The 13600-nt window shown below is 44.3% G+C and overlaps 1 protein-coding gene across 2 annotated transcripts; it reads right to left on the bottom strand.

Annotated features, from left to right (window-relative positions):
• Positions 1-65: 65 nt before the first annotated feature.
• Positions 66-2360, bottom strand: LOC100216548 (small bristles-like). 2 transcript variants are annotated; one of them, XM_008212594.4, is made up of 2 exons: positions 2074-2360; positions 66-1979 (listed from the first exon to the last, which is right to left on the bottom strand). In XM_008212594.4, exon 2 carries the CDS (start codon positions 1910-1912, stop codon positions 263-265), a length of 1650 nt encoding a protein of 549 aa, XP_008210816.1. In that variant the 5' UTR covers positions 1913-1979; positions 2074-2360; the 3' UTR covers positions 66-262. The 2 variants fall into 2 exon arrangements, with proteins under 2 accessions (XP_008210816.1, NP_001136161.1); NM_001142689.1 differs by having other exon boundaries at positions 2070-2211.
• Positions 2361-13600: the final 11240 nt, after the last annotated feature.

Raw genomic sequence — 13600 nt, 5'->3', positions numbered from 1 at the left:
GCAAAAAATCAAACAAGTAGATAATGAACGTGCAAGGGAAAATGAAATAAATAAATAAAGAAAAATTATGTTACAAAAATTAATACTATTTTATTATTTAATATTGTCTTACTTTATATTTTATACAAAAAGTATTTTACATCTTATTTCAAAGTATTTAAAGCATGCACTCATACAAAATTTTAAGTGTACAAAAATCACATTAACAAAATCAATCCTCACATTTATAGTTATAAAAGTATAAAAATGGAAGTCAGTTTTGCTAAAAAGCATCTTTTGGTAGTTGTCCATTTTTATAGTGATTTAAAAAATTCATTATGGCCTTTTTTAGATTCCATTCAACTTCTTTCAAATACTTTTCACAGTGTTCATGTTTCATTTGACTTGATTCTTGGAAAATAAGAATCAAATTTTCTTTTTCATTGGGACTGTAACAAGATGGTTCAAATTTGGGTGGGCTCTCATTTTCAATATTGTAATTTATATTCTCTATTCCATGAACTGGCAGATAAACATGGTATTGGTCATTTACTATTTTGTACTCGTTATCCTCTTCAGCAACCAAAATGAAGGTCCTGTTGAAAGAAAACAATTGGTTGGTGGCATTTATTAGCTTAAATAGCCCTTCCACAGAGATAGTCAAAGCCTCTTTACTGTGATACATAAGGTCACAACAAAATGACTTTTGTATGTGCTGGGAAGCAGGTAGTTTTTTTAACACTTTCAATATTTCATCTTGCCCATGATGCAATAATTGTTGACTATTTTTGCCAAAGATCAATAAATTTCTATTTTCAGAGCCAAAGGGTTCGAGAAATTTCTTGCTCGTTGGTGAAGTTGGTGTCCCAACCGTTGTGGAATACCATGCATCATCATGGTACAAACCACGCAATACATTTCTATCCTTGTGGTCATAGGCAGTGAAGAAGTGTTGCACAAATTGTTCCACCAATTCGCTCTTGGACCAGTTTTTTATAAAACTTTTGAAAATCAAGGGAAGTCCTCCTGTGTTGACTTGTACACCATCTAATTTAACTATTTTTGGACAGTATTGTTTTACAGCTTCAACGTAGTGCAATGGGTTGGCATAATTCTCACACATTGGGTTTCCATCCAGCAGAAGTTCTGTGATATTCAATGCTTTCAGAGGTTCTAAAAGTTGTACTCTCATTATGTCATTGTGTCTCAGATCCAAATATTTTACAGACTTTAAGCTGTTTGCTTCCAGCATTGTAAGTATATGAAGTTCATTGTTTTGCAAACTCAAATATTCAAAAGGGCCTAGTGCATTTTTTGCCAACTTTAAAACATGAGTCATTGTTTTGCACTGTGAAAGAGGACAATAAACTGTGCTATATATATCTTCATCTTTGTGAAAATTATCCAGTATCAAAGTCTTCTTTTCTGCATTATACCTCTTTTTCAATACTGTCAGTAACAAGGGCTGTATATTTATCTTGAGATCATGAATCGATGCAAATCCAAGAGTAATTGAAAGAATCAATGGACTCCCGTCAAAGCATTGAACAATTAAACTTGTCTTGCAAAGTTGATCCAGTGCTCGATCGCAGTTTCTAGCAATAAAACATGAATTTTCACCAATAACTTGATACTTCACAGGAATTAAGTCAGCTGGCTGTATAGATTTTAGGATACTTTTGAGGACAACCTCTTTATCAAAATTAGCACCCCTAAGAATTACAATTTTGTGCCATATATCATTTCTGGACATCAAGCTTCTTTCATGAAACATAGTACTACCCATGCTCAATTTTATGGCTGCAGACGAATCCAAAACAACAGGAGTCAGGACTGCAGGTGCAGTTTGTACATTGTGTTGTGTATCTAATAATCCAATGGACATTTGATTTGACTGGTTTTGTATCACGTTCACCAAATTATGACGATACATGTTGAATATTAAAATGACCTAATGTTTGGTAGGTAAAATTTGATTTGATATCTGATTATTACTAATCCTAAAACATTAAAACAAATATTGTAAACATCATTTTAAGGTTAGAATCAAATACAAGGATCTCTATGTAGAAAAATTTAAAGATTATAACTTGCGCTAAATGGGCTCATGCGAGTTTTTTTCATTTCATCCTGAGTTTGTCATTAAATTATTGATTTGGCGAATAGTAATATACTTGATTAAGCATTATCCTGTTAGAAAAACCACCATCAGCTCGCAGCAACTATACTACTATACAGTAGGTATACGACGATTAGGCTGCGTCCACAATTGACCGTTTTGGCTCTGTATTCGGTACCGTTTATGTGTATTAGTATATCTGTATGTATAACGTATACGGGTGATTGTGGACGCAGCCTTACGACCGACGACGACTCCGCACGTCATGCGCGTATAAGGTAGTGCGTGAAATTGTGTAAATACAATGGTCACGTGACGATCCCTATTCTCGGTTAGTAAAGAAGTAAAATCTTAAAAAACCGCATACTTTATTTTATTTAGACTGTTAATGAAAAAGAGTTTATAGGCAAAATCATTGAATTTAGCCATGGGTAAGAGAGAGAGAGAGAGAGAGAGAGAGAGAGAGAGAGAGAGAGAGAGAGAGAGAGAGAGCGAGAGAGAGAGAGAGAGAGAGTTTAAGAAAGCAAAGTCCAATAAAAAACTGTTCTTTAAATAAACAAAATTTGTGTACTTTTACTTGGATTTTATAAACAAATTTGGGTCTAAGAGATTGCAACTTTTTACTTTTGACAATTCCAACTCTCGCATGAAATCTATATTTATTATTATGTATGTATGTATGACAACAAGCAACATAAACTATTTAAGTTAAAATCTCAATAAATCGCGCGCGAAATCTATTGAAATAAACTTGCGACTTTGCGAGCAAGTATAAAATATCTATTTTACAAATTAAGAAAGGGTGACGATGAAAACTCGTTAGGTATACAGGGTTTCGTTCAAATAATTACAAATAGCATACAAATGTTTATGTTTATGGTTTACTCGATCTAAGTTGGAAGTCGACCGACTGCATTATTTTCAATAACAATCCAAGTACTTCTGTTAACATTTTTAAACTTTGTTATAAAACCCTCTCTATATGCATCAAAAGCGAAAAAATGGCAAAATACCAACTTCTACAATAGTCGTTTTCGGCAAAACTAGGAAGGAAACTAGCAAAACCCCCACGGCGTGAATCTAAAAGAATAGCCGCCGCCTCGCAAGCCACGATAGCTATAAGCATATTCTTCGCGTCAACGTTAAAAAATCCCCGCACGAATTATTAAGCACACATCTATACTTACACTACTTATATACGCGCGCGCGAGCGCAGCCTGTGGAGGAACGTACGTGTACGCCGAGAGGAGAGAAAAGGCGCAAAGCGTATAACAACAGAACCGGTGATTTCGCGGTATAACGCGCGCACGCGCGCGCGCGCGAGAGAGAGAGAGAGAGAGAGAGAGAGAGAGAGAGAGAGAGAGAGGGAGAGAGAGATCGAGTCACTCGGGCCTCGGGCGATCCTCTTCCGCATTTCACATTATCGGAAAAATTTCCTTTCCCCCCTGCGCAGAAGTTGACGGCGCGACGACCAGCGAGAGGAACAACAATCTATACGCGCGCCGGGTTATATACGCTCGTACAAAGGGATCCCTATACTCTCTCTCCGCGAACGCGCGGTAAAATATAATACTGTAATAAGTACGAAGGAGGGAAGCGGCGACGGATAATGCGAGGTTTTGCTGTAGCAAGTGTGTGTGTGTGTGTGTGTGTGTGTGTGTGTGTGTGTATGGGTGCGAGGGTAAGATGGTAGGTATAGGCTGCTGCAGGTACACATTGTACGCACGTATGAACCGATTTTTTTTCGGCTGATGCTTTACGGGGCTATTGTGTTCGACACGCTCGCTTTCTGCATATTTGCGTTTGAATTTTCATCGGTGTATATACATATAAGTAGTCGTAAACGCTGGATTTTTTTAACACTTTATTGACGACGATCGAAAAATCGCAACTCTCCAACGGGTCACCTTTTCCGACGCACCTTTCGCGAAGCTTGATATACAATGCAGTCGCGCATGAGTACAATATAGAGAATCTCCTTCTATCGACTGCTACCGCACTGACCGGCTACCGCGACAATCTTTTTTGCATCGGTAGCGCGATCGCGATAAAGCCGTCGGACAATAATAAACAATGCGCGAAATGACAAGCAGAGAGAGAGAGAGAGAGAGAGAGAGAGAGAGAGAGAGAGAGAGAGAGAGAGAGAGAGAGAGAGACAGAGACAGAGAAGGGAGGGGCGGTCAGTGTAGTTATAGATATGTGTGGGCAACGGCGTTTCGCGAGATCCTTATCCTGGAGCCTCGCTACCGGCGAGCACGAACGCGCCCCCATCAATCATTCGCGCGTCTATATACAGCGAGGTATATGTGCTGTGTGGCTGCTGCTGCAGCAGCACTATTATACGCGAATAGCCGTCATAGCGTTAAATAATGCAGAAGCTGTTGCCCGTGCGAGTGAGTTTTTTCTTTAACTCTTTCTGGCTCAGGCGCTAATTACTGCGCCCCTAATTCTTACTCTATACGTATTTTTTAGTGATTTTTTTATCCTCTTTGTCAATTTACGCGATCACTTGCGCCCAACTTTTGAAAAAACGAGGGCTTTTATATAACTCTCAAAAAATTAGAGATTCAATCTTTGCGGGGAAGTGAGCTGGACAGCATTTATCAACAGAATCCCAGGGAAAAGAATATACTTAAAATATACTTTCCAGATATGTCAAATATTTTCAGTTAGATCAGATTGATCGTTTATTGTTTACTTTGGCCGAGGTTAGACGCTCGAAAGGAAAGCTTATAATTTGAAGTATCTTTTTCTCCAGGATCCCGTTGACGCACGATGTCCTTTTACTCCCTGTCATTTTTCGAGAGTCATAAAAGCCCTCATTTTTTCCAGAAGTTGTGCCAATGCGTATCGAAGACGCCCGATGATGAGTAAATCCCAGAATTTCGCGGTTTTCAATTACCTACTTTCTAGCGGTTGCAGAAACCTCTCGCGCAGCTGATGCGGCGAAAAATCCGTGCACATAAACTGGCAAGGAGCCGCGTCGCAGCACAGACGACGTCTTTCCCGGAGCTTACTGCGACCGCTCATGTCCCCGCGTGATGGATGGGATTCGCCGGTATCGCTTGTATCTCATCCCGGACTCGCGCGTCTATATCGTGCGAGGCTACCAGTAGCGTTCGCTTATTAAACCGTAGGCTATGGTGATCGACCCTTCTCTTTCTGCCTCTCGTTAAACACACGTAAACGGGTGGAAGATCGATGACAAGTGTCGCCCAGAACGGTGGTTCTAAGAACTTATATGTAATTTAGGAATAAAGAATATTTATGAATTCGTCGAGTTTCTTCGACAGCACAGAAGAAATGCAATTTTTATATACCTGTATAGGCAGAGCGCATCACTGCCATTACATCCGAAAATTGCATTCCCTCGATTTTCTCGTTTGTTGTGTATAACGCTAGACTCGGCACAAGATTATTACGGTGAGCAGTATTATTTTCACCTGTTATCAAATTAGATATTGGCTTAGCGGATGTGTATAGAGCTATAGGTATACAGCTATACACACGGGTGGGGGGAGAGAAGGGCAACGTTTCCTCGTGTGCAGCACGTCTTACATTGCACGAGGCGTGTAATCTCGCAATAAAACGAGATCGCGCGGGCCTATTTTCTCGAAATTCCTCGGGGAATTCGAAAGAATGCCATAATCGCTCCTCGGAGGAGCGAGGATTTCTTCGCGGAATTAAAGAATTTTGCGCCGCGGCGCTGCGCGCACGTCAATTGTTCGACGTGATTATCTATAGACTCTGTTTAGAAATTTCGCTTCGCTTGATGCGCGTATACGTGCGTTTTAAATATGTGCATCGCTCTTAAAAAAACTACACTAAATTGATTCACCGTCAAAATTGCGCTGATCACAATGGACCATGGGAATGTGTTTCAAAAACGATGAAAATATCGGCACAGAAAGTGTCTTTACACCGCTTCCATTGACGGACCAAACGTTATGCGCGGCTCTCAACCCCTCGTTATAAAACCCTCTCGCTCGTTCCCAGCACAATGTTCACATCCATGAGCAGCGCACCGCATAGTCGTCGGCGTCGGCGTTTGCATAAGCACGCGACCTTGGCTCGATGGAGCGTCATCAGCTTCATCGTCTCTCTCTTGAAAAATCTCACTCGGAAGGAAGAAGGGAATAAACACAAGTGCTCGCGAGCGCGAAAGTCGACGCCCATCAGGTATATATAACACACAAGTTGTACGCACGCAACTCTATCTATAGACGTGTGTATACACTGCATGTACGCGCGCGGTCTCGTTACACTACCTACAATAGCGTGCTTACTTTTAAAGCCGCTTATTACCGTGATTACCGGCGCGCGCGCGTGTGCAATTTATGTTATTGAATCGCAGTTATCGGCGCGAGCCGTTTTCCCTGCTCTGTGTGTCTTGGGTGTTTTATTTTTTCAGGTGATCGGGGTTAGAGAGCGCCGAGTTCTTCGTTTGCATAGAATTTCACGTTACGAACGCGGGCGTCTGACTGGACTCGGTACGCATCTACTTGCGTCGCTGCGCCGTTGCGAGGAAATCCGTTTCGACAAAAATTTGACGTTAACTCTATAGCAACGTTGATAAGCTTAGATGGTTTATACTCGATACGTCCGGCAGCAGTGTCGCCTTCCGCGCGCGCAAACTGGAGCTACACGCCGCGCGAGTAGGCTAGAGCAAAGAGAGAAGAGCAAAGGATCGAAGGATAGTAATTACAGAAGCGGGACTCGAAGGCAAGCTTGATCCTCTTTCTTTCTCTCCTCTTCTCGTCAAGCGAGAGCTGCGAGGCACGATCACCTCTAAGTATAGTAGTTGCTCTCCGCGGATCCTTCGTATACACACACACACACACACACACACACCTACACACACAGACCCATAATACATATACGTGTATATAGAAGTCTGCAGCGGTGTGCTGTTGCCGCGCACTCCCGCTATCTCATTTTATTGGGTACAGGTCGCTTAAAAAATTTATCGTCGGGACACGCGCGCGCGCGCGCGCGAGTTCATATTTGTGGAAAGTAAAGGGCTTCGCCAGCCGAGTCACGATTATATTCTGTGTGATTCGTTCGAGCTATACGGTTTTTCATTCCTCGTCGCGTGTGTTGTAGTTTTTGCCCGGTGAGACCCGGTACACGTTCTGTGCATTATTGGAGTGAGCAAGCGCTATACGGCTGCGGAAAATGTAGACGGGAATAGTTGACTTTGATTGGGGTACGCTACACATGAAGCTATGAAATGCCGTACGAAAATTCATTGTTTTTAATTATAATATAGATGAAACTAAAAACGTCCAAGCCCAGCTTTTGCGCTCCGAAGTAAATCCCGCGATAAATCCCCAGACTGACCCCATCATTATAGCTCGATAGTCTTACCCCCTTTGCTCTCTTTTTCGTGCCTCGCGCTTCCATACTTTGTTATACTTGTTATATTCTTTCTTCGTTTCTGCACACTCTCGACGCTTCTTCTTCTTCTCGCAGAATTTTAATCGATGCGTACCTCCAAAGAACTTTTATACCTTATAATACACATCGGCTTATAAATTTTAGCTCGACGTTGAATAAAAATGCTCGTCACAGTCTCCGGTCACTTGTCGCGTCCACTTCCATCAATATCGACCCCCTGGACAGCGTCATACCCGGCGCGAAAGGCAAAGTAGTATACTTACCGGCGGCAGAGAGAGCTGAGACCGGATTTGTCATTGATTCGAGGCGGTGCACGAGTTAGGGCAACACAACGCCTAGGAAGTAGCCGCGGCTTCGCTGTTGCTCCCATCAGGGCATCAATGCTCTCGAACGTATACGCCGAGTCCTCGCAGCATATATATATATATACACACACACACACACACACACACACACACACACACACACACACACACACACACACACACACGTAGAGTTATGGGTCTATACAGAGCTTCAGCTTTTACTCCCACTACCCGCGACGGCTGCACAGTGTCGATGGATTATTCGCACGAGGGAAGGGGATGGCTGGTGTAGGGGTGTGCGATGCTATTATGCGCGACGAGCTCTATACGCAGTTCTATGGAGGATCTCGCGTGGTTTACAAACCTTTTCGATATTTCGCATACGATTTTATTGCTTTTTATTGTTCAAAGATTCTTCCCTTTTACCGCTGCATCGTGTAAAATCCTAAAGCCTCGCGTTTCGATTGCTCAATAATTTTGATATCGACGTTGCATACACGCGCGCACTCGCTGTTTTTCATCGTGTTATTATATTCACCGCTGTAATTATAGGCATTACAGAAAAATATTGTTTCCCCAGCGCGAATCGAGTGTTTCATTCGATTCGATATTAATTCAGCGGTGTACGTTACGGGTGCGTACAAGCCAATGCCGTATTACGAGATACGCGCGCGGGAATGACGCACTCGCGGTGAATTTTCAATTGCGCAATTATGTAGAAGAATAGCATTAAAAAGTACGTACATACATATATGCACGTTGTATTATACGGATACGCGTTTTATGTGACTTTTTCCACGATCGAACGCGCAAACCTGTATAGTAATGTGCGCATAAGGATTCTGGAGCCTCCGGCCTTCCGCCATAGATGGCGCAACCGGTACTCACAGCCGTGCAGTTCATTCGCGCAATAAACGTTTAACAATCGCGCAAGTATCGTCCGTAAAAGTTTGTAACTACTCGCGTTTCACGAGATGATCGCGCTGCGAGTGGAAAAATGACAATGATGAATAATCGCAATGATCGTGTAATAAAGATTGCGCTTTACGTTCACCTTTTTTGCCGTCGATCTGTACACGGTTTATCTCGTTTGTTTAATGAGACGTAATTGATCGTTATACGCTACCGCGCGAGAGGAAATTAATCGCGATTCCGTGATATTTCATCTCGCGAGAAGGATGATTTAATTGAGCGCGAGTGATCGATTGACACCTGAGTATGAGACTCTTCTTGCGCCATTATTCATACTTATTAGAGGCCTTTTCCTAAATTTATTTTCCACGCCCGAGCACAAGCTGAAGAACGATTTGTTGCCTCATCCCAGCAAACAAAACATCTCCTCTCTCGATCGAGACAGCAACACCTCCGGTGCAGCGCATACACATCCCCCGCGATCTCCTTAGCGCTTCTGACAGATCGAAAAGTGCGAATCTCGCTGTAGGCAACGAGCGCACACACATATACCCAGCTCTCTCTCTCTCTCTCTCTCTCTCTCTCTCTCCCGGGGCGCACACGTTCTAGTTGAGGCGTAGATTTATTGGCGATAGCGCGCTCGATAACTGCTCTCGTGCATTACCACGCCCATCGCGCCCAGCATATACACACATATACCTGTATACTGTACGTAGGTATGTGCGCGAGAGGAAAAGAATACGTACGTTTGGAAGGAGGCCGAAGCGGAGGAGGATGTGTGCGTGTGTGTGTGTGTGTGTATACGCGCGGATTCCGCGTGTAACGTTACACCGTGGAGTCGGGCTATATGGGCACACATATGCCTTTTGTTGCTGTTGTTGTTTCGCACATTTTTTATAGGGATTGCATACTGGCTTGAGGCGGTGGAGTCGCTGAAGAATTTTTTAAGAATTTAAGGGGAGGTGGGATCTATAGCTTTGCAAATCCTCCACGGGGTATTTAGTATTTGAAATGCCAAAAAAAGTCAATAAGTAAAATTGGTGTTTGAGGTTGGCGCTGTAATCGCATAAACACGCGTAAACACCCGCTCGTATTTCACAGCTTTTACAAAAACCAAAAGTCCGATTGGTATGTTTTTTCGGTAGAATGATTCACTAAACTCAACACTATGGCGCTCTGGTCTTGGTTTTTCATTGCAAGCTTTATTCAAAAAGTTATATGTAACAGAAAAACAGTGTTTTCAGCTCCCACATCCCCTTAAAGACTATTGAAATTGATGGTTGATGTGAAACTTTCAAGTTAAAATAACGAATATAGCTCATACTATTATACGCAACCGTAGAGCCACACAATCGCCCCTCCGAGCAACCTTCCGCGTCCAAAAAAGAAAAAAGAAAACGCATCGAAGCCGCAGCTTGTACTCTCTCGCAAAGGCCAACAACTCCGCACCATGTAATACCACCGCCTCGCTGCCGCTTATATTCGTGCCCGAGAACAAATTGAAACGATGAATTTTTCATGCACCATATAATACACAAACAGCCGATAATAATTCGAATGAAGCAGCGGCTCCCCTCACCACAGCAACGGCAGCAGTAGCATCTCGAATAACAATGCTTTGAAATAGCGCAACAAAAGCGCTGCATCGCGCCGATATGCAATCGCCCGCGCTCGCGAGAGAGCGAGGGTTAAACTGCGCGCAGGGCGAAGAAATAGGCGTGGAAGATCATGACTCATAAATCCGCGATGGAAGCTCGCGATTTTTTATTTTCTCTCTCTCTCTCACTTGGGCCTTCTGCGAGCGCTGCGCAGCGTTACATCTCGGATATATCGCGCGCGCACGGCCTTTTTAAATCGAGCGTAAACGAATCGCGATAGCGGACGAGAGCGCGAGGTATATATGTGTGTGCACGTGATTCGAGGGTGAGATATAGAAGTTCTGCGGAGAAAGCGAGGCGATGACTTTCTGAAAAATTGCGGATTTTCGTCTTTTTCTATATGCCGTGTACGGTTCTCCGGGAAGTTGATAAGCGACGTGGAGGGTATGATGCGATGGGCTCTGTGCTGCTTGAGAGAATTTCAGATTTCCCCGCGATGATCAGCTGTAACTTTTTTAATTTGTTACTGCGTAAAATTTGTGGAATCAAAGGCTCAAACGATCTCGCAGAAAATTGAGCCAGCCGGCAGCATTCTTCTCCCAAAGATGACGACTACGACGCGCATTATAAAGTCAAAAAGAAAACGAGAGAAAAAAGAACCATGTATAGACGAGCGAGCGAGCAGAGGAATGCTGGGAAGGAAGAGCCGTGTGCGCTAAAAGGTTAAATTGGCGCGTCGGCGTGTTGCCGCCGCTCGTGAGAAGAGCGAAAGAAGATGAGGAGCGTCGCGGGAGGTCGTCGCCGCCGCCGCAGAGGATTGATGGATATGCGCCGATCGACGACGAGTCTTTCCTCTTCTCCACACATATCCGCTTGGGCTTTTAATCACTGCTCGTTAGCGCCTCGTCCGCCTCGAAGACTCGCGTGCGTGCCTGTGTGTGTGTGTGTGTGCGCGCGCGCGGATTTTATGATTCTCGATGTTCTTTTATCCTTTCTTTTTTTTTGTTGCATCAACGATGTATTGCTTGTCAGGTGTATAATCGTTTTCAATGGAGCTTTAATGCCGCCTTGTTTTGCGCCACGTGCGCGCGCATATTGTATTAACTCGGCGTTCGTCAAACTCGAGAGAGAGAGAGAGAGAGAGAGAGAGAGAGAGAGGGGGGGGGCTATTTTGGAGGTGACGGCTCTTTCGATTATTGTGCTGCGGCTATAATACGCTCTCGGGCGATGATTAATAGCCGCGCTTTTACGGTTATACAGCTATATGCGCGAGGAAGGTATCGCGCGCGCGCGCGCTCCGAATTGTTTCGAGTTTTCAAGACCCGCGCGCTCGTATGATTGGTGTTCGATTTTTCGAGAGCCAATTATTATGATTTCGTAGTTGGTTCATCAAGACGTAAAAATATCCTTATGCTAATCATACACGCATCCGACTGATCCGCGGACTTTTTTCTTCTGGGAAGAATCATCGTGAGAACGATATACCGGCTTCTCTCTCGGACGATTTTATTTCCTCGTCAGAGAGCGAGTAAGAAGTGCCTCGGATCGACCAGCCAATGGACCACAAGCGCGCTCGCAAGAGAGAGAGAGAGAGAGAGAGAGAGAAAGAAAGAGAGATACGTGGCAGGTAAGAGCAGCGGCTAAGGAGCAGAGCTCTTGCTCCTCTCCTTCTCTCTCTCTCTCTCTCTCTCTCTCTCTCTCTCGCTCTCGAGGGGGAGAGTTAGAGTCATATATTAGAGAGCTCTCGGGGACACCTAACAAGCTGGCAGGACACGTTTCCTGGAATCAGCGACGCTCGGCCTCGAGTATGTATATATACCTATATGTATGTATACACACGCAGGTAAGCCGTGTGCGCTGCTTCTGCCACCGCTGCAACCCTTCCACATAAGCGAGGAGGCTGTGCTCCGCTGCAGTCTCGCGTAGAAGAGGGGAGAGGAGGTTGGTCTTTTGCTGCTGCTGCTGCTCTGCTGCGCGTAGTTCTGAGGATTTTCTAGAGGAGGAGGAGGAATTTGGCGTGAGCTGGGCGACTCTTTCTTGGATTCCTCTTTTATCATCCTGTGCATGAGCTTCTCGCCACTGCGATTTCAGCTATTTCCAAGGGGTTACTCGGGAAGACGTTGGATTAGCTCGCGCTTGGCGTAATTTGTCCGAGCGAATTCCGAGTGACCAGGCATCGATGTGTTTTGCCCAAATTTTCCTAAGCTCTCCTCCCTCAATTGTATCGACACTCGCAATTTTCCCATATAAAGCATCACCAAGAATGGCCCGAGGCCAAAAGAGCCACAGCGCCACGCGTTATAACCGTGTGAACCCAGACAGCGTCGTTATCAGCCGGGCCGCGTGTAGGACACGATGTGTTCCTGATAGGCTGCTCCTATGCTTATATAAATACCTGCGCATCGTCGCTCTCGCACCTACTCCTCTCCAAATCGAGCGGAATGCATCGTGGACATCTCCGCACTTTGTACGTAATTTGCGCGTCCGGCCTCGCTTCGTTCGTTTCTTTTTCTTTCTCCTCGAGAATGCAGTGGGACCACAATGGGAATCGATTAATTAACGCGGGAGGGTATATACAGCCTATATATAGACCGGTCAATTATGCGCGTGTGAGATTTTTCGCCGGGATTATTTCGGCGACGAGGGATATCCCGGGAATGTTTCTCGCGAATAAGGGGGTAGGTGCAGTAGTCTGCGCAGTGTGTCGCGGAATTTCGGAGGTGGGCCTTATTGTTGTTTAATTGATTCGTTCGGGGACGTGTCCTATTAGAATTTGTTTTTTGTTTGTTTTCGAGAAAAAGGCACGAAATTTGAGTCGTGTAAGCAGCGAATTGAAGCCGATCGATTTCCCAGCTACTTCGATCTGCGTGAGCGTAAGCGAGTGTACACTTTCCCATGATTGTATTGGGCTCTGGAAATAATTTAAATAACGATTAGACTATACAAGAGTAGCGAGCTATTCTCGAGTCTCAGAAGTATACTTACACCGAGAGTAGTGCTATACCTATAGCTGCAGCGAGAAAAGATAAAAATGTGCGCGGTTTATGGTCTGCGTTTAAAAGCAACTAATCGCGTAAATCCAAGTACGGACACGCGATGCATAGTGGGTATAACATTTTTACACGTCACTCTTACGTATATAATTGTAACAATAACGAGGCTCACACCTCGGAATAACGTCAACGACGGTATCCTGAGAGAGCCGAGCCGCGGCTATAATCCCTCGCCAAGTCCTTCGGCGTCAGTCTGTCTCCCGCGACCCGGTACCTACATCCTCCTACTGCAAACAC

This window comes from Nasonia vitripennis, chromosome 1, assembly GCF_009193385.2.
Source record: "Nasonia vitripennis strain AsymCx chromosome 1, Nvit_psr_1.1, whole genome shotgun sequence".
In the NCBI taxonomy this organism is placed as follows: Eukaryota; Metazoa; Arthropoda; class Insecta; order Hymenoptera; family Pteromalidae; genus Nasonia; species Nasonia vitripennis.
Note: the sequence above shows the minus strand (reverse complement) of the source record. Positions and strands in the feature narration are given on the sequence as shown.